At 38.8% G+C, this 21,104-nt stretch overlaps 1 protein-coding gene across 1 annotated transcript in view; it reads left to right on the top strand.

Moving 5' to 3' along the window:
• The window catches only part of LOC146474207 (uncharacterized), a 51,346-nt gene that overhangs the window by 6,332 nt on the left and 23,910 nt on the right, over nucleotides 1-21,104 (top strand). The window contains exons 4-26 of the mRNA XM_085117499.1: nucleotides 592-680; nucleotides 1,985-2,026; nucleotides 2,967-3,020; nucleotides 3,137-3,268; nucleotides 4,532-4,600; nucleotides 5,501-5,545; nucleotides 5,891-5,944; nucleotides 7,963-8,016; nucleotides 9,007-9,060; nucleotides 9,575-9,628; nucleotides 9,986-10,039; nucleotides 10,804-10,848; nucleotides 10,967-11,020; nucleotides 11,427-11,471; nucleotides 12,735-12,932; nucleotides 13,741-13,794; nucleotides 14,900-14,944; nucleotides 16,520-16,573; nucleotides 17,204-17,257; nucleotides 17,605-17,658; nucleotides 18,886-18,939; nucleotides 19,731-19,784; nucleotides 20,221-20,265. Coding sequence (XP_084973625.1) covers nucleotides 592-680; nucleotides 1,985-2,026; nucleotides 2,967-3,020; nucleotides 3,137-3,268; nucleotides 4,532-4,600; nucleotides 5,501-5,545; nucleotides 5,891-5,944; nucleotides 7,963-8,016; nucleotides 9,007-9,060; nucleotides 9,575-9,628; nucleotides 9,986-10,039; nucleotides 10,804-10,848; nucleotides 10,967-11,020; nucleotides 11,427-11,471; nucleotides 12,735-12,932; nucleotides 13,741-13,794; nucleotides 14,900-14,944; nucleotides 16,520-16,573; nucleotides 17,204-17,257; nucleotides 17,605-17,658; nucleotides 18,886-18,939; nucleotides 19,731-19,784; nucleotides 20,221-20,265 — 1,457 coding nt within the window. The remainder of the gene's footprint in view (nucleotides 1-591; nucleotides 681-1,984; nucleotides 2,027-2,966; nucleotides 3,021-3,136; nucleotides 3,269-4,531; nucleotides 4,601-5,500; nucleotides 5,546-5,890; nucleotides 5,945-7,962; nucleotides 8,017-9,006; nucleotides 9,061-9,574; nucleotides 9,629-9,985; nucleotides 10,040-10,803; nucleotides 10,849-10,966; nucleotides 11,021-11,426; nucleotides 11,472-12,734; nucleotides 12,933-13,740; nucleotides 13,795-14,899; nucleotides 14,945-16,519; nucleotides 16,574-17,203; nucleotides 17,258-17,604; nucleotides 17,659-18,885; nucleotides 18,940-19,730; nucleotides 19,785-20,220; nucleotides 20,266-21,104) is intronic.

The raw sequence follows: 21,104 nt of genomic DNA, 5'->3' as shown, positions 1-21,104 counted from the left end.
ATCTTCGGCCGAGCTTAGGCGAGTTGCATACAACTTATCTCCGAACGTAGTACACCAATTATTGGGGGAGGGGGGGGGGGGGGGAGTCAGCTGTAGAGTTGCGGTTGAAGGGATCAGACATTCCCATGGAGTTTGACAATTTACGTTGGAATTTTCCACCTTGGAACAGACATTTCTAATCAACTTCCCCACCCTGCAAGATGTTCCCAATAGGTGAAGATCGATTTTAGGAAGGCAATCAATGCAATCCATTATTTTTCATTATGAAAACCAGGAGGCTCCTGTGAAAACTCATAATCTCAATTAAAAGTTCTTGTGATTGCTATCGATTTTATCACACGGTGGTCCCGCCAATTATTGGAGGTAGTTTTGTTCAACTAGTTTCTGAAGAATTTCTTTGTTGTTTATTTTACAGGGTGGGTGGGGTTGGAGGGAGGTATTTCTCTCTGTATATGCAGTACACATCTGTATGTTCTACCTAATTAATACAATTTTTGGACGAAATAAGGTATTTTTTGTTTCAAAGTGAAATGAAATTGGTTATCTGAATTTTGCCACTGTCAAAGTAATATTCCTATTGTCTGCACGCAGCGCCGTCCACAACTCCACCGCCGACAACTACACCACAGCCGACAACTACTCCACAGCCAAGACCACCATCCCCTACATCCATAATCAGAGTAAGTACTGCCTTACCATAAAGAGTTGGTTAGTAAACTCACGCACTCACAAAAAACTTATCATCTTAAAAGGGAGGGGTTCACATTTCAGCACATGTGCATGAATTTAAATGCTTTTTTCTCCTTCTTATCAACTTTTTGGCCTTAAAAATCCAACTCGCATGTACTTCAGTAATCACATTCTATAATTAGTCCAAGCAAAATGACTGATGACCAAAATTCACAGAAAGTGCTAGTGGATTGTACTCATATTGTCGATATTGAATTAAGCGTTGACCCGTAGGATTTATTCCACGGTTGATGTGTTTACAGTTATTTGCATGCGAAATAACGCAATAATATGAGAAAATTACCACCCGAGTTACCTATTCCCTTCCAAATGGTTCATAAACAACGAATTAAATTAAACAGGCTTGGGTCATAGCGAGCAAGCGCGAAAAAGTATTTTGATTCATGGACATGCGCAGAACCGTGAACTCTCCCTTTAAGTCTCGAAGTAAAATTCTCATCTTTAACAGACTTTTTTTAAGTTTTGACGTTTGACCGCGGTTGAACTAACACAAAGGCAAGGACGATCTAAGGACACACACGATAGCTTTTAATTTGAACCAAGCTCAAAGGAGTGACCAAGCATTCTGTTTTTTCACTCATACTTCGTTGCTACACATATCCCTTTGTTTGGTTTACTTTTACGATGTCGCTGTTTGGCTTGGTTAATTTACTCAAGGTCCAGAATTTTAGCCCGTCGAACTTGAGTCCATTTTATATGTAATCTGTCTGCGGCTTAACTACTACGCACGGCCGAAATAGTACAAAGAATGTGTCTGGCCTCGAGTCAGTAAAGCAACAGTTGATCCAATCCGGTGGTCGTGGGTTTGATTCCCACCGAGGTCAAAAATCTTTTCTTCGCCTCGTGTAGACTACCATTTCTTAACTAGGGCTAACGCTCTACAGTATGAAATTCATGGCTTCAGTTTAGCAGTTTAATATACACTGCAGAGTTAATTCTCTTATTCATCATTTGAAAATTACGTAAACTTGCCACAAGAGGGCTTCTTGGCAACGAAAGTGAGCGACTAGTCACGAAGTTGTGAGGGAGTCCAGTCCGCCTGACTGGACTCCATAAAACGAGCTTGGAGAAAATGTTATAAACACACTGATTCGGATTTTGTAAAAAGTGACAAGGGAGCAGTCATGAAGAGAAGGAAATGTTGAAAAGCAGGACTCCTGTGAAAAGATAGCACCATTTGTATCTTCCAGTGTGAGTCATGTTTTATTACATTGTGTTTTGTCTGCTTTGTTAGACGGTCGGCGAACCTGGAGACCCTGGACCAAAGGGAGAAAAGGTGGGCAAATCAGTGATGTGTTTTAAATTTCAAATCATACCGGCTAGGGGTGGGGTGGGGTTGGCTACGAATGTAGCCCGTGAACAGGCTCCCAAGTTGGGTATAGAGCGAAGACAATAATCGACCTCGGACTTGGGGCTCCGCTCGCCGATTTTTCTTTTCGCTCTATACCCCAATTGGGAGCTTGTTCACAGGCTATTACGAATGTTACCTTCCACGAAGTAGGCGCTAAAGAAAATGCCCTGTACTTAAAGTACTTATCCCTCTCTCACGGGTAACAATATTTTTTCACTAAATTAATTTCTACACCCCATTACGTTTATCTTTATAACTGAAATTTGGGAAGCTTTTTGAGAAACTTAGGGCTATGATATTTTCATTACTTAGTATTATTTTTGAAATTAAACTAGTGCGCGTACATTACTTGATCTAAACAACACGGTTATGGTTACAGTGTATTTATCTAAATATTCAAGACAGAAAATCATTCGCCTTGTACTGTTGATATTGCCCGTTCCGAAGTTCAATTAGAGACTTAAAGATCACATTATGTTAAAATTAGTCAGTTTACCAAGTTTGAGGTTCTGGTGTTAGATTGCAACCATATGCATGTAGAAGAGAAAAATAAGAAACTTTGTATGGATTTGTTGAACGCCATCTCAGAATTAGAGACATTCGTATGGATTTTTGGGCGACTTTGACAGGTCACAGCCTGGTTACTACGCAATGAAGCGTAACCAAACTTGGTAAACTTACTAATTTTTATGCGATCTTTCTGGCAATGAGGTTCATTTCTTCACAAGACGCAATTTGAACAATGAGTCCAGTTCCTTTATGAACTTCGGAACAGGTAATTACAGTTAAAATTTGAGGAAACAGCAAACGTTTTTTCGTTCTTCGTTCTAGTGAACCGGTTAATTTATATTCTTATTATTCTCAGGGGGATAAAGGTACACCTGGTCCAAAAGGCCCGACTGGCGAACGAGGAGTTCTGGTTTGTAGTGTCTCTCGTACGCGCAAGAAAACGGCATTCTTTTTTTACTGTAACTGAATATTTGACTTGAGGCATAACCATGGTTTAAACTTTGTAAGATTGTATTGTTCTTTTAGGGAGCTGCAGGAAGAGCAGGACGAAAGGGAGCAAAAGGACGTCCGGGAACTCCAGGTCCCCCGGGCCCACCAGGGGCCCTCGTCAATATCACTAATGGAGGAGATGCAGGACCTTTACCGCTGCCAATTATAGTTAGTGATCAATCGTCTCTTACTACCGTAAAGTTCGAAAGTAACAACTCAGGGCCCAGTTGTTCGAAGCCCGATTAAGCTAATCCTGGGTTAACGTAAACTTTGATTTGAGTTTAATGACTTATCAATAAAGATTCTTCGAAAATATTTTCTTCCCTCAGTTTTGACTCAAACTTTTCTTTACATTTAGCTTGAAATTAGCCTTTGAAACCATTTTTAACGAACGAGATGAAAACCTCGATTAATTTTTAATCGGGGATAAGCGTTAATCTGCTTTCGAACAACCGGAACCAGGTGTTTTCACTGAATGAGAAGGGGGGGGGGGGTGGGGATGGTGGGGGTTGAGTGTCTTTGCTTCTTTCAGATGGTCGGCACTTGCGGGGAGCTCAAACGTATAACGTGTATGGAGATCAATGAGAAAAGCATACTTTCAGTTATTATAAGTTTGGAGCTTTAGTTAGTGGTGACAAAACGCCAGGACATATTTAGTTGTTGACCTTTTCCACCCTATTAACAGTTCTATCGGTTTTAAATATTTCCATGTTTATTTTTTCCGGTAATGAGGGCTACAGGCTTGGCTTATCAGTTGTTCTTACCGTCATGTGTCGCCTTCGTTAAATAAAGTCTTGCTTAGGCTTAGTTACTTACTAGTTATTATCATTCAGACGTTTTCACGGAAAGTTCTCGTTGGATGCAAGCAACTGTAGCTCTGCCATTGATTTTGGTCCATGCATAGTTTGTTCTAATCACTTAACTGAGGGAACCCATTCCTTGTAAGCCTTTTGCATTTGTACAATTTATGGAAAAACAATAAACTGAAACTGAATTTCATCCAGCTTAAGATAAAAAAATACAGTGGATTTTCAATATTGACAATATACTAACGAGAGTAATAGAAAAAGCTGTAAAGCTATGCCGGTTTAGATCCGTTGTAAAATTATGCAATAGAAAACCGTAAACTGTATATCACAGCCTCGGAAAAAAGCTGTTCTTTTTGTTTTTCACTGTTGCTGAGAGCGCCAGAGATTTAGAAGCATCACTAGGCCGCAAATGCTTAACAGGCTCACAAGCTCTGGTATGGAAAATATGTCTCGGATCTTAAGTTCATTTATGTCAACGGAAAGTATGCATCTATTTTTTTTCCTAAAATAAATAAATAAGAAAAAAAGCCGGGCTGAGTAAATGGCCTACAATAACGCTAAGCACTTATTCCATCATCTGAACTGAATTTTATTTTAACATAAGATTGCATTATCTTTTCAGTCGGGCCAGTCTGCTGAAAAAGGACCTAGTGTTGGTTTTGAAGAAGTGAGAGGCTCTCCTGGAGACCCGGTAATAAATATATCTTTTGTAATACTTGCTTTAATGTAATTCAATTCTTTAATCTTTTAACTCCGTAGGTGGCCAAAATTAAACTAAAAATAATTCCGCCTTCCAAGTCTATCCTGGCCAGGCTTTTTTCGTCTTCTGGGGCCTCTCCACCCCAATCCCCCCGCCATAACTCCGCAACTATTAAAGCTATGACAATGACACTCGGAGAATAAATATAGGTCCAAAGCCTTTGAAATCCGCAACGAGAAAAGATGACTTCATGTTTCGAGGTAATTACGTGAGGATCAAATGGCGGCCATCTTGGATCCGCCACATTGGGTTTCTGGATTTTTTCAAACTTCAGGGAAGCGCTAAAATTGAATTACAAGTAATCAAAACCACTAAAAGAACACTCATCAGCTCATATATGCTAAAAGCAATAAAATTTACTGTAAGAAAAGTAATTTTTCTTTAAGAAAAAGACCTGTCAAAAATTGGTTGCCATGGCAACACCAAAGTCAATGAACACTAACCGACCACGTTAAATTGTTTCAGATTAATTTCATGAATCATGAAGGCTAAGGTTAACTTTGTGTTATCTGTTGAAGAGTGATGTGGGTAACACAACCCGAGGCCTCGATAATTTTTGCTGTCAGGAGAAAGCCAAATCCAATGATTCTGTTATGTACATTTAAAACGACAATTCATTTTTCAGCCGGAAAGTTGTGGCGTTCTTTAGCTTTTTTCAACGTAAACTGTTTGTTTAAGTTTCGACGGACTTTTTAAGTTTCTTTCCCATTGCCGCTGATTTAACCAGTGGCTTGTTGGACGCTTGAATAACATCATGCATGGTAATGTATAGTAATGACGCTTAACATGACTTTTTTTTTTTTTGACGTTTTTTGTTGTCTACTGTTTCAGGGGCCCTCCGGCAGAGCTGGTCCTTCTGGTAGAAGAGGACCTGATGTGAGTACACTGAACTTTGGTCTTATCAACTTTGTTGGGACAGACACGAAGCTCGGGTCTCTGACTAATAGCCACGCAGCTTTGAAAAGCCTACCTTGTGGGGACAAAGGCGGAAGAAAAGTCGGCGTACGGAGCCAGCGCTACGAGTTGTGGGGTGGGAAAGGGGGTGATCTGGAATTTGACATCGCACTTGAAATGGCTTACAAAATCACTTCAAACATAACATCACCTGGCCAAGTTAAAATGCCAAAAAGAAAGCGGATATTTCTTAATTTTTAAGGCGACAACGTTTCATCCTTTATATTTACACTTTGGAATGTAATTTGTTGATTTCATTTGCCCTAGGGTGCAACCGGAGAGCCTGGAGAAATGGGACTTATTGGAGCACCGGGTGAGCCTGTGAGTAGAACCAGAATTATCTCGTTTAGTTAAGATATTGATATTGATCCCTGTAGTCGCAAATCCACAATTTATTCACAAACTCCAAAAATCGAGATCAGGTCAGATCCACATACACTTCTAAACCTTTGCACGATTCGCTAAAATGGAAAATATACAAGCAAAGGTAAACATAGACTAAACATGGGAATTTCGAACACTGAATTGTCTTTCCTTGAGACTAAAGAATTTACATTATGTAGGAGCTTTTGGAAATCTGCCGTCGAAAAACAAACATGGCGACTCAGTCTCCTCGTGTTCGCTCCAAGACCGCTATGCCTTATGGGAGGCACAGGCTTCCCAACACTCGTATTAAGAAATCTTTTAACAAGTGACAATATTCAACAAAAAAGGTAACAACAATCCCTAATGAAGGTGCGACTGAAAAACTTATATCAAAGATTATTTTTTTTGTTTTAATAGACCTGGGGCCAGTTTACTAAGACTTTACAATCTGGGCCCTTGCCTATACGTGCGGACACTAGAAAGAACACAATGAAAAGTTTAACTTAGCAATAACGAAAACCTTCGTTATTAGAACTTAACAATAATCTTCATTAAGTAATGTTTAAAACACGAGCAGCAGTGTCTTATCGGGTTTTAAAAACAAGGGGCGCAGCCGAGTGGTTTTAGACCCGATAAAACACGTGCTGCGAGTTTTTTGAACGGCTTCAAAAACATTCCTGGAAAAGCGTGTGTCAAGAGAGTTCATAACAATGATGCTTTTGTGAACGTTGGAAATTAGTATACGAAAAAAACATTAAACACCGCATACTAATAAGGAGGAGGTTTTATCGGGTTTTAAAACCACTGAACGTGATGTTTTATCGATCATTTGATAGGACAATGGGCTTATGAATTATTGATAAGTTTTTGAATAAGACTTTACAATCTAGGCCCTTGCCTATAGAGTGTGTGCACGGCGGCCATGTTGGAGGACTGAAACAATAGAAGATGTTTGCATAAAAAAAGAATATATTTCCCAAAGGAAAATCATTGTATTGTTTTGGTTCTCCAACATGGCCGTCGTGCACACACTCTATACGTGCGGACACTAGAAAGGACACAATAAGAAGTTTAACTTGGCAATAACGAAAACCTGCGTCATGAGAACTTAAAAATAATCCCCATTAAAGACTTCTTACAATGTTTGTTGAGATTATCTTTTATACGCGACTGTAATTACAAGGGCATAGTTTCTTAGCGACAACTTTAAAAAAAATATATAACAAATACATGTACTTTATTTTGTAATCGAACGTCCATAGCTTTCAACTGGTATGATCAACTTCCTGACTTTTTAATTATACGTTTATTTATTACCATATAACTACTTTTTTTCTTATTCCTTTTCTCATTTTAACGCTTTATTGCCAACAACCTTTTAGTCTAAATATTCAATTTTGTTACTCAGCTAGTTAAGCTCTTTGAGTTATTCTGAGTAACTTTTACCAGTTTCCGTTATCTTTTGCATTACGTTTGTAAACTGATTTGTTTAAAAAAGGTAATAAAGTTGTTTTTAAATGAATGTACATATATTTTGAACTGTTGATGAAAGATCAAATAGAAGAAAGATCCTCGCAGTTAGCACGCAACTTAAGCACTTACGAAAAGAAAGGCTGAACTGAGCTATCAACTGAGCTATCAAGCCAGCTGGGAGCTGGTCATATTGTGAGTTCACAATATGACCAGCTCCCAGATGGCTTGATAGCTCAGTTGGAAGAGCACTGCACCGGCGTCGCAGAGGTCATGGGTTCAGTCGAATCCCGTCCAAGGCTGAAATTTTTCAGGCTTTCTTTTCGCAACTTCTCAAGTTGCGCACTAACTGCGAGGATCTTTCTTCTATTTGAAAGTTGTATTTGTTTTTGTTGTTTTTCTAAAATGTTAAATTGGCCCCTGCAAAATTTTCCCAACTTATCATTTGTTCGCGTGTCTCTTCCCATTTTCCTTTGTATTTTCTTGTCTTGTTTTGCCTTTAGGGTCAGCAGGGATTGCCAGGGTCACCAGGAATGCCAGGACGCGAAGGAGCAGAGGTAGGTTCTCCTTCTGAGGAATTACGTTGCTCTTTCAAAACTATCGGTACGATAATGTGTACTTGCGTCGCTCCAGGAAAATAGCTGGTTATAAATGCAAACGAGTCAGTGAGTCAGTGACACAGGCATACTCAGAAAAAGAAAACAGGAGTCGAATCTATGACCTTCCGATTACAAGTTCGGATGCTCCACCACTGAGCTACAGGAGACTCGTGGGAGCTAATGCCATTAAACTGAGTTCATGTGACAAACATCCTGTATACTGCTAGTAATCGGAAGGTCACAGGATGGACTCCTTTTGGGAGAATTCGGATTTTCGTTTTCGGTGTATGCTTGTGCCACTGACTGAAAAAATTCATCTATCATTTATTCACCAGGCTTAAAATATAACGTTACATTCATTTCACAGGAGTGGAAGTTTAGGAAAAGAGAAAGTGAAGTGTGTTAAGCAAGAGTCCTAGCCTTGTGTTTCCACTTCTGTTTCCAGTTTACGAAATGTCTACTATACATTGCTGCTAGTAATCCTACAGAAACGAAAAAATGTTTCCTATTTCAGAATCAAAGAAGAATCGCATGCAACGACTGGTTTTGAAACCTTGTCATAACAACAATGGTACTACAATTTATTTTGGAAGGGTTGCGACCGTACACAATTCTTTGTTTTAGCGTTGACACTACGGTTGACTATGTTAACGGGAACGTCTCTATTGGTCGGTTGCTCCAACACGATTCAAAATCTATTGAGGTTTGTGTACGGTCAAGGCAAAAAATGTTAACAAAAACATATAACAAAGAAGTTTATCTGGCTTCATAACCATTGCCTTTTATTAAATATGTTACAGCGAATGAGTGTGCGCCCTCATGAAAAGGTTATTTTATACAATGGACTTCAGCTGATAAAGAAGAGAAGAGGCTTCAATTTCTATCAGTAAAATACCTGCAGTATTAGAGTATGTGACTTACAATTGTTCATTTGTTCTGTTTTTATAGGGTACACCAGGTCTTCCTGGAGAAACTGGAGAGGCTGGACCCATAGGAGAACGGGTGAGACTCGAACCTAGAAGTTTTTATAGTTTCACGATTTACACAAATAGGAACAAAAGATGAAAATGTAAAATGCGTAACTATATGCAGAGCTTTTAAGTATGTAATCTCAGGCCTTGATGGCGTATGTGGGCCGAGTTTTAGATTGAGGAAATAAATAGATCTCGATTTGCGATGACCACTTGCTTTTTGTTTGCAGTTTTTCGTTTTAAGCGTGGTTTGATGAGACCTCGGCTAGTTAATAATGTTAAATAAAGAATTACCGAGCAAGGTTTATCGTACGAATGTTTGGTTTATCAAACAGGGTTGATAACTAAAGATAAATTGGCCACCGTAAGATGCCCAATGTACCTGTTAATAAACTAAACATGCGTTTCAACTCCCCACCGACGCAGTACCACATTTTCTTAAGAAAGTAACCCCCTTTTCTAAGGTTAAGCATTTGGTTCGTTACAATGAACACCTTAACTGACTCATTTCTCTTGGTATGGGTTTGTCACTTTATCTTATTAAGGGTCCTCGTGGAGCTACTGGTGTTTTTGGATTACGAGGTGTCAAAGGGGACATGGTAAGGAGTTATTCACCTACATTACGATACGTTATCAGATGTTTTGTTGTGTTGTGTCACTAAATATTTTAACGAGTTTTGGCGTATGGACTGTAAAAGTGATTGGCATGTCTTGATCCGTCCTTGTCGAATTTAGTCAGTTGTTCCTAAGTTGTTAGTTTTTGTTTTGTTTTTAAAATTCTAAACTGCGGCTATTCAAATGAACTCTATTGAGCAGTAACTTTCCCAAGTTTTTTGTAGTCATTGTTGTTTTTATTATGAAGAATATGCGATTCCTTCCTTAAGACTATTTATGTATTGGCTTATTTGTTTTTATTTTTATCACTTTAAGGATATTTATTATGATTTGATTTTCAGGGACAACAAGGAGAGCGGGGAGAAACAGGTGACAAAGGACGAGCGGGCGCGCAGGTAGGGAGTTAAATTTTATTTTCCTTTGATGTCAAACGTACTTTCACTGTTATCAAAATGACTAGAATGTGTACTAGTTCTAATTTCATTAAAGCCTTGAAGTATTATAGATCAGAGGAAAAACAATTGTAGCTTGGGTGTGGAGTAGTTGAACATTTGCACTTGTATCGCTGACAAGTCATGGTTCGGAATTCGTTCAAGCAAAGTTTTTCTTAATGTTCTTCATTTGCAAATGTTTCAGTCTACTTGCATGGCAGCTTTGACTGATCGAGGATCCATTTTATTCATATGGGTTCTAAAGCCTTTATTTGGCATATATAATCTTCATTTTGACATCAAACCCCTGGTCTCTTAGTTTTTTACCTTTTGCTATCATTTGACATGCAAATTTTGCGGAAGTTCTATTTAGCGATTTGCATTGGAGTTAATTGGAGATACCGATGCTCTTGACAAGGAACTAATTTTTCCGATATACCCAGTAAGTGGAATCATGACCAGTTTTGAACACTATCACAATCTAAATCTAAATTTATAATCCACAAGGGAGGTCCATAATAGGTGATATATGCATGGTGCATATGCAGGAAATAGTGCAATAAAATTAGGTGCAGGTGAATTAAAAAAAACAGAAAGAACCGTCCGTCAGACGGTCTTATCAACAAAGTGGTTTCTCGATGGAGATGTAAACCAGTCAATAACTATACTAAACGAAAATTTAATAGAAGACACCTTATTCACGGTTTTCTTGGCTTTTTTTTTAAAAGGGAGATTCAGGGCAACCAGGAAGGTCTGGACAAGATGGAAGAACCGTGAGTTATTAACCACCCGCCTGTAAAATTTCAGAATTCATTTTTCACTTGTCACATCTTTGTATACACTTATTTTAAGATTGACGATTATCATTTAACTGTGGCTTCCTTTTTCCAGGGCGCACGCGGTCCCAGAGGACGTCCTGGAAAACCGGGCGAACAAGGTCCAATGGTAAGAAAACTGACGACAACATACTGAAAGCAATGTTCTTGATTCTTGTAGACTGTTCGTTTTCTTGGTTTACAATTTCATCCCCGTAGGTTAATTTACATCATGTTATTTACTGTTCACCCAGTTGTTCAAGATTTACGTGATTAATTGCGATTTTTTTTGTTATGGATTTGGCTACAACACATGTTAGATTGCTTTCCTAATCAGTCACGATCAAATGCATGTTTGACATGAGGAGTTGGCCGGTTAAACAGTCTGTAAAGAGCTAAGCTCGCTGAAATTTGACTATAAATCAAGCTTCAGCTCTTCCAAATGTTTGTTAGTTTGATCTGCCAGGATTTCTTTCCATTTTTTGTTTCCTTTGAATTTTTTTTCTTCACCTGTTACCCCTGATTTCTTTACCCAGGGTAGGGACGGTCCTCGAGGAAAACCAGGTCGCGAAGGATCAGGGGTAAGTACCAATCTCTTTAGTTTTGAAGTTAGTACGTAGTCAAGGCGACCACCGTGGAAACCATGACGACGCTGAAAACTAGTTGATGACAGAAACGACAACTCTGAAGACGACGAGGACGACTGCCTGCCAGGAACACGGCGACGATCACGGCGAAAAAATTGGCGGCCATCGCTGCAACGAAGATGCAATGGCGGTGACGGCCATGGCGATGACAATAATGACGACAGCTTCGACAAAATCATCGACCTTGACAGCAGGGACAACCGCTCCTCTGCATCCTATACTATGTTGTATCGTGAAACGGGTTGGTGGGGTCTACCGGTTGAATTGTGATTGTCGTCAGAAGTTTGACAGAAAATAAAATAGAGAGAGATAACTGAGAACAGCTAGTTTCACAACACTTCTTAATTCTACATATAACGGAAAAGCAAATGTGTTGAACGATATTTATTTCCAGAGGGAAATTGCAATTTTGGCAGCTTCGGTTTACGAGGCGTTCCTGTCTTCTGGGCCGTCCGTTGTCTTGGCCATGGTTCTGGAATCATGCAAATGAGGCTCGAGTCCTCCCTGCTCACTGTTCCAAGAAAATCAAGATAAAGTTCTGCTGCATCCCTCTCTATTTTTTTTATGTCATTTTACGGATGTTTCATTAATTTGTGTTCCAACAAACAGAGCTGAGCACCCAAAGGAATGTCTTTCCAAAGGAGCCCATGATTAGGAACCTGTATCTATATGAATTCCTTGAGTCAACCATTCCCCGTATAGAACTACGTATGACGCAAGACAATTTAATTTTCATTGTTCTTCTCTGACTTGGTTTTTGAACTGTGGGCTGATCAGAGGTCCCTTGAGACCTGTTCTAAAAATAAATCTACTCGGGAAAGGGTTTACTCCAAGGCTTCGTATAAGAAATAGAGGCTCCTGGTGATGGAGTCCTGGGGTGCTTAACATTTAGATGGAAAACCTGGAAATTCCAGTGGGAAAATCAAATGGTACGCATCATTCCATTTGGAGTACTTCTGAAATTATGGTCTTCTGGTCAAAGCGATGCATTTTTATTACTTCTTTTGGGATTTACAGCTGATGTTCATACATTTTGCATGTTATCCATCTTCTGTTAAGACAAGCTAGATCATTTCGTATTTATGCCGAAAATTTCCATCCGGAAGGTTTGCGTAAATGGTAAGCACCCCTGCTTTCCAACAGTGACAAGGTTTATGATAAGGAACATGACGCAAAAACATATTTTTTTTATTAAAGGGTTTACCCGGTGAATCAGGAGAACCGGGCCCATCAGGAAGAAGTGGAGTTAAAGGAGATCAGGGACCACCGGGTACCCCAGGTCCTAGGGGTCCAACTGGGGATGAAGGCCCCGAAGGAGATCCGGGAGAGATCGGAGATCCAGGAGCACCTGGCCTGCCAGGTGAGGAGGGAAGTCCTGGGCTCAAGGGTAGCATGGTAGGTGATTCTTTGTAAGAAGATAAAAGGCTTTAGAGTACCAACAAAATTTGAAACTTTTGATAACTTATCACGCGCTTCCGATTAGCAGTGGCTTAGATCAGCCAATTACAAATAAACGAGAGATTGTACTTTGCTCTCTCTGATTGGCTCTGAAACGATTATTGCAGACATGGCTGTTGCAGAAACTTATACTAAGCGCTTATTTCATAAAGGGAATCGAAAATTATTTCCCCTAGTTTTAAAATACGTGGTACACAGTTATTATTATACGATGCAAGCATTTTAAAGTGCATGTTATTTGCAAGTGCTTGCTGGTGCTTAATTGGTTGGGAACTGGGATCGTACAATCTTTCGAATTGCTCGTTTCTTAGTTGCATCGGGTTTTAAAAAATTTCTTGCCCTTTTCCTAATTAATAATAATATTAATAATAATAAAAAAATACAAACAGACCAACGAACAGAAACATAAATAAGGAAGAAACGAATGAAAAAAGACTGACACGAATGGTGCAATTTAAAATATAAGAAATGTATACTTTGTCGAGAAAGTAGGAGTGGGGACCCATTTCACGAAAGTTCTGAAAACTTCTCCTAAATCGGTCCAACAATTCGTGCTTTATTTCCAAATCCGTCAATATATCTATTAGGAGCATTTTTTGACTGAAACTATTCTAATGTGTTCTATAAAATTACGTCGACTTTCAAATTAAATTGAATTGGGTTTCTGTTGAGGAACATTATACACATAACATAATTCAGTAGCATGCAGCTAGCAAATGTCTTTTCTTCTATTTTTTCCTCACAGGGAACCATGGGTCCGCAAGGTCAGCCAGGGGATCAAGGCAGCAAAGGAAGAGAAGTAAGAAACCACTTAAACATAACCTAACAAAAATGAGAACAGTGTACCACCATGTACCACATATATGGAATTCATAACAAAGAGTCGCTCGACCACACATAATCTAAGTAATGCGAATAATTTAGCCATTCCTTTTTCTAAAAGCTACTATTTGAAAAACTGTATCGCTTGCCGAGATGCCGTCATCTGGAATCTCCTCTCACCGCTTGCAAATGGCACAGCAATCAAGGCCTTCACGAAGAAGGCTTGGCAATCATCAGATCTTAAAGAACTGAACTTTTCAGCCGAGTCGCCTTCCACCATACAACATAAGGACACAGATTTTGTATACTTATGATTAGATTTTGTACTTATCTGAGATTTGGATCAAGTGGTAGAGCGAGGGTCAGGAAATTTTGAATGTTGTCATGATCCTGTGATGTAAACACCCCGATGCTTTTTCATTTACTGGTAATATTGTAGTATGTAAATTAGTTACTGATTTTATGATGATAATGATGTAGTTTTGTATTTTTATCTTTTTCTATTTGGGACGGCCCCATAAGCTTTCTAGTTTTAATTTCTACCGTGGATAAATAAAGTTTATTGATTGATTGATTGAGTGATTGATTGATTGATGACAATACATTGCCAACCATGTGACCTCACTGAAATCACTTACATTGGAACATTTTCAATAAAAGAGTCTGACGAGACACCAGAATAAAAATGAGGTCGGAAGGTATTAACTAAAAGGTGCTGAAATCTCCTTTTGTATGCGTGGCTCAAATTCAATTTCACTTAAGAGGTACCAACAAAAAAAGTTAACTGACAATTGTTTACTAAGTAGTATATATTTTTTTTCTTTTTAAAATACGTGGTACACACTTACATTGGAACATTTTCAATAAAAGAGTCTGACGAGACACCAGAATAAAAATGAGGTCGGAAGGTATTAACTAAAAGGTGCTGAAATCTCCTTTTGTATGCGTGGCTCAAATTCAATTTCACTTAAGAGGTACCAACAAAAAAAGTTAACTGACAATTGTTTACTAAGTAGTTTATATTTTTTTTCTTTTTATCTTCATGGTATCCTTAGTAAAGCATTATTTTGTTTTCACTACAGGGTATAGCTGGAGCACCTGGTCGCGAAGGTGAACCAGGAAGTAGAGTGAGTATCTATTACGTAATATATCAAACACGAGAAGGTGTGTTTTTTCAGAAATCCAAACACTGAGAAGTAGGTTGAAAAAACGAGGCCCACCTGAGTTTTCTCAAACGACTTCGAGGTGTTTGGATATCTGATGACACGCAGTTTCGAGTGTTTGATATTGCTTCTCAAATGATCAATAATTCTTGGAGAAATTCAAGGCTAAAGTCGGCAAAATTTTATGCTAGTTACGAACACATATCCAAACCACGGTCACGGTAGTGATTTGCTTTGTTTTCTATTGATGAATTATTAACGATTTTGAGAAGTTTACTAGAATAAACGACGCGTACCCTTGAATGTATGCTTCGTACCATAAAAAGTCGGATTTGTAAGGCAAAGGCCTTAAATGAATGCCCCAAAGTACTATTGTTTTATTTGAAGAAAAACGTTTTAATGTACAGTCAATCCTGTCTTAAGAAGCGTCCTTTTAAGGGGCCACCCACTTCACTTCTCCAAGTCCCAAAGTTATTGTCAGTACGATATTCGTCTGTCAATACCCACTCTATCAAACGGTCACCTCTCATAAGCGTCGCGGCCAACGTCGTGTCGACCTGACGAGGGATTTCTTGCTTTTTCTAACGGCACTGCCAGCAGAAACAGTGATTTTGCTTTTCTTTGCTCAAATGAGACAGATGAAAACGAGATGAAGAAAAGAGTTCAAGACATGTGGGCTATTGACCAAGGGTGAGGTCAAGATGCGTGGATATTGTCCAAGTTCTTTTAAGCCGTTTTTTGTCTCGTCCCTAAAGACGCAATAAATAAATAAAAAACTAAATAAATAAATAAATAAATAATAAATAAAAAACTAACTAAATAAATAAATAGAAATAATAAAGCAAATAATAATAATAATAATAATAATAATAATAAAGCAAATAATAATAATAATAATAATAATAATAATAATAATAATAATAATAATAATAATAATAATAATAATAATAATAATAATAATAATAATAAAAACAAACAAGGAGAGAACGAGGGCAATATCCAGCCGTCTTTACCGAACAAGCTTGGTCAATAAAGTATTTACAACAGAACAAAAAATAAATAAAATAAAATAAAAAAATACTGTTCCGCACGCGCACTTCGTTACAATCAAAACAAGGTCCTGATGGCTGATGGTCGTATATCGTTTGATAGGGGGCTCATCACGTTTTTTCTTTGAAAGAGATTGCTGATGCTTTCTGTAGTAAGTGTAGTAGCAAAGAAAATACTGTTTTTTATACTTAACGCAAATGAAGCGAGCTGAAATCCAGATCTTGTGAATGCTTATTTCTTGCAAGAACTATTGACGGGTCATGCTCGTTTACCGGGGATGGTCAATTTATATGAAGATTATATATATTTTTCTAGAAACGAAAGCTGTGAGAGGTCGAGGATACTCTTGTAGAATGCGTTACGTCGCGCAATGTTCCGCCAAGAAATTTCAGGGTTGCAAATGTACAGCCGGTACAACTGCAGCATAACTACGTCTTAATGATTTCCGACGTCCAGTGGTCAGTCTGGTTTTACTGGTTTTTTTAACAGGGCAGTCCTGGACCATCCGGTTTGAGAGGAGCCACCGGGTCAAAAGGTGATCAGGTGAGGTTACACTTAAAGTTGCATTTTAGAATGAGATGAACTGTTGTATTCGTTTAAACTTTGCTTTCTATTTTTATAATCATTTTAGATCTATCACCGCACTGTCATCAGGGGCACCCAACGAGAACATTCAAAAACTCATTAATAATTCATAAGCCATTGACCTCTCAAATGGTCGATAAAACATCACGTGTAGTGGTTTCAAAAACCTACTCCTTATTAGTATGCGGTGTTTAATGTTTTTCTCGTATGTTAATTTCCAACGTTCATAAAATCATCATTGTTATGAACTATTGTCGCTTCGACAATTTGCAACAAACGACTAAATCCAAATTTCTGAGGTGATGAAGGCCTTCCGAACAGATATCCATGGAAACGAATTGTTGGGTGCTCCTATGTCATCGGCCCTGTTATCATTCTTCTTTCAGTTAGGTGAAGGAGGTGAGGAGAAAATTATTTGACCTCGGTGAGATTAAAAAAACACGATCCCTGGATTTTCATGACCGACGGGGTCCCTTTTTATGTATTTTTGATCACTGTTGTTTTTGTGATAAATGCACGTTTTGTCGTCGAAGGCCAGTATATTTGTTTGTTTATTTTGTTCTGTGTTTTATTGTTATTTTTTCAAAGGGTAGAAAAGGAGCAATGGGGAATCCTGGAACGTATGGAAGTGTTGGAGAAAGAGTAAATATTGCGGCAGTTTTTTTTGTTAAATGATACAAATTATATCCAAGCCTTAACAATACCGTTTAAGTGACGGCGAACATTTTTCCTTAGTCCATGGTATTTCTTATTCATATTTTTTTGGACATCAACACAGCCACTTAATATACTACTGAGACTAAGGCAGTAAGTGAAGGCATCTTACTTTCCGTCACTGATTTTACTTTAGGGACAAACGTTTTTCATCCATTTTGAGTCAACCCATGGCCACATAGAAGTGGATATCACATTTTTTTTAACTACTGCTTTCGAAATTCTCTTGCTCTTATGATAAGTCGATTATATTTCCCATCATTCTTTTCTCTTAGGGTAATCCTGGAGCTCCGGGTCCAGCTGGAAAGTCTGGCGAGACTGGACCAAGGGTAAGCAGAATTGTCAAGTTTTACTTTCGTGCTCGCGACTCTGTCTAACACAGTTGCTTCAAATTAAACGGAAACCATCAGAGAGCGCGAAAAAAAAAATGAAGCTCAGAGGCTTTGCCGAATACGGCACGTAGCATCCCATTGTAACAGTCAACCAAAGGAAATTGTGAGTGAAGACCTATTACTGACCGAGCTATAGTTTCCCACTAAACTTTTCTCCTTGTCTGATTGGTTTATATTGATCGCGTGACCAAATAATGTTCATCCGAGCGGGGAGGGACACAACCAGAGTATAGTGTCCACCCGGGCATTTTTGTACTCGTCTGCGAAAAAACATCCAACTTATTCTTGTAATTTATTAACAAACATTGCCTTCATTATGTTTTCATCCTTTACGTTGTCCATTTGTCTTTTTCATTTCAACTTTTCGCCTTAGGCCTGGTTTACACGTACGACGCAAGAAACCTACTTGTAAACCGGTGCGACGCAAGCATAAGCGCCTTGTGCTTGCGCTCGTGTTTATGCTTGCGTCGTCCCGGTTTACACGTACGACGCAACGACGTAAGCGTAAGCACAAGCACAAGGGAATGGAACGATTTCCATTCTCTTGTGCTTGTGCTTATGCTTGCGTCGTTGCGTCGTACGTGTAAACCGGTACGACGCAAGCATAAGCACAAAGCAAGGAAAAGAAACTGAAAAACAATGACAAGTTTTCAGCGTTTATTCTAGTTACTCATTCGTTGCCATTTTCCGCCATGTTTGAATCAAATCTCGCGCCAAAAGGCAGCCCGGCCGCGCTTCTGCGCTTGCGTATGTCACCTTATGATTATGCTTATCGCACGTGTAAACATCCTTGTGCTTATGCTTATGCTTGCGTCGTACGTGTAGACCAGGCTTTATTGGTAAGCTGCATTCTCGAAATGCTAGTCTCAGTGACTTTTGCGACCTATCTTGTCCCAAAAGGCCTTGATCGTATTTAAGACATGGCTCAACGGAGTACAGCTTGGACCTCTGTTCTAATCGAAGTCCAGTTAACTAAGAAGCGAAAGACGATTGCGCTATAGGAGTACTTTGCTTGTTATTTATTAAGGCGTGTACTGGATTTTCGTAGATGCAACTATTATGCGTGATGGTGGGGTGGATAAACGTAAGGACAGGATATTTATTTATTTATTTATTTATTTATTTATTTAATTTACATATGATTTATTTGTCTGTTTGCCACAGGGTAAACCAGGAGTAATTGGATATCCAGGTGCAACAGGAAGGAATGGAGTTAAGGTATAGAAAACTGTTGTTAATGAAGTAGAACATGTGACATTATGTTTTCGTATTTTCTGACTCGTGTGGCCGTTTAGGGTTTAAATGGATGGGATTTAAATAGGAAAATGGATATCTTTTTTCTGTTTTTAATGTTGTTCTATTTCCTCCACACTACTTAGATAGGAATGTGGCCTCAAACCTCTGTGACCTAATCTATTTTTACTTGGTCTTGTAGGCGAAGTAACTAGGTTCTGTTGAGAAATGTTTCTTCTCAGTAACCTGGACAAGAATCTACCCTTCTGTGAAACACTATACACTTAATGTATGGTCCCGAGGGAAACAGTTAGTTTTGTTTTCCGTCGAGTCCTGATGTTTCCCTCTACATCAGGACTCGAGGGAAAACAAAACTGACTAGTTCCCCAAGGGACCATACATTAAGTGCTTTGTTATATATTGACTTTCCCTTCAACAATCACAACAAAACAAACAAACAAACAAATAAACAACTGAGAGGACAACAACTGCGGAATTGTATCCCGGCCGGCATACATTTGTATTTGATCGGGGGCACGTGACCAAGAATTAACCAATCACAGTGCTCGTTTTGTTGACTGAAAGTCTAGGTATATAACAATAGTTTTTACACAGTGAAGTTGGCATCCTCATTAAAGATTAGCGTTATCATCAACAGCCACTATGTTATAGATTGTGGTCTTTCTTAGTTGGTAGACGCTATTCCTTTGTTTTCGTAATCGTTTCCTTGTACCCATTTCTTAGTAATATGCACTATGCACTATTTTATTGTTAAGGGCGATGACGGTAGGCCAGGAATAGCAGGAAGTCCAGGACCAAAAGGAGACGCGGTAAGTTGTGTGAGATTTGAAATCAGCCAAAGCAAAATGTCACTCTGGCATTCTAACCTCATTAAATATTCGAGTCAATAGTGCGAATGCAGTTTCAATACTGGCTCTTAAAGGGACTATTTTCAGCTGGGACGCATGCACAGTAGAGTCCGGTTGAGACTAATTTCGGGGCGGGATTTTTGCTTTGCCGTCATTGCGAAAGCTTTCAAAAATATCGCAACAAACAGCTTTTGTAATTACTCAAGAACGTTTTCGAATAACAAATTCGCTAACTTTCCGAAGATGAACGCGATTACAACAGATGAAAACAGCTTCCTGAACTCTCTGGCGGTATTTGAAACAGTTTGTGCTTCTCATCAACGTGCACATGCGCCTGGGGTGACAAAGTCCCTTTAGATACCTAAATTTGACAGTTTTATATTTGTTCTTTGGTTAGGGAGCTCCTGGAGATTCGGGACAACCGGGACGGCCTGGGCAACAGGTGCGTGCGTGTTAATAGGAACAAGAAGCCATGAGAACTTTGACTTGTGGACGTCACTTGTTACAACCGGAAGTTCATAGTTCCTTTTAAGTGCGTTTCTGCTTTGCCTCGCAATTAGTAAAGCTTTTCTTTTGGCGTTCGGGGTCTTACCAATACAATAGGACATTTTCACTATGGCGTCATTTGACTACAACTACCAGAATCCTTTAGTTTTTTGTTTTCTCATGCTAATCAGAGCTATTGTTCTTTGCTCTCCACCGGGATTACAAAATTTGAATTTGAAAAGGAAAACAAAATGAATTCTGATAATTGCAGTCAAATGACGCCACCATAAAAATGGCCTATTGACTTACATGCTCCCATGCCGGATGTCCGGGACGTCAACTTAAGTCCCTCAGAAATCTACTAACGTTATAGGACTTTTTCACTATGGCGCCATTTGACTACAACTATCAGAATCCTTCAGATTTTTGTTTTCTAATTGGTGTGTGCATCGAACGAAAGCGTGGAATTGTTTTCATCGTTCTTGCCTACTAAAATAGGACATCGTAGATGTTATTTCAGTCAGTGACACAGGCATACTCGGAAAAAGAAAAAAAAAAGAAAATCCGAGTTCTCCCTACAGGAATCGAACCTAAGACCTCTCAATTTTTAGTTCGGATGCTCTACCACTGAGCTACGGGGGACTACTTTTAAAATAAGAAATATAGTTGTTTTTTTTTTTTACTGTTTTAAGTTGGAAAAGGCAAATAATTTTAGCATGAAACTATAGAATCTTTTTGTTGGACCTCACCTGGGTCGAAGGAGAAGAGCAATTTTTTTTTAAAAACCAGTAACAG

The sequence above is a fragment of the Pavona decussata genome, unplaced genomic scaffold (assembly GCF_977016875.1).
Source record: "Pavona decussata unplaced genomic scaffold, jaPavDecu1.1 SCAFFOLD_91, whole genome shotgun sequence".
Taxonomy (NCBI): domain Eukaryota; kingdom Metazoa; phylum Cnidaria; class Anthozoa; order Scleractinia; family Agariciidae; genus Pavona; species Pavona decussata.
The sequence above is the reverse complement of the archived record's forward strand: the minus strand, read 5'-3'. Positions and strand labels throughout refer to the sequence as shown.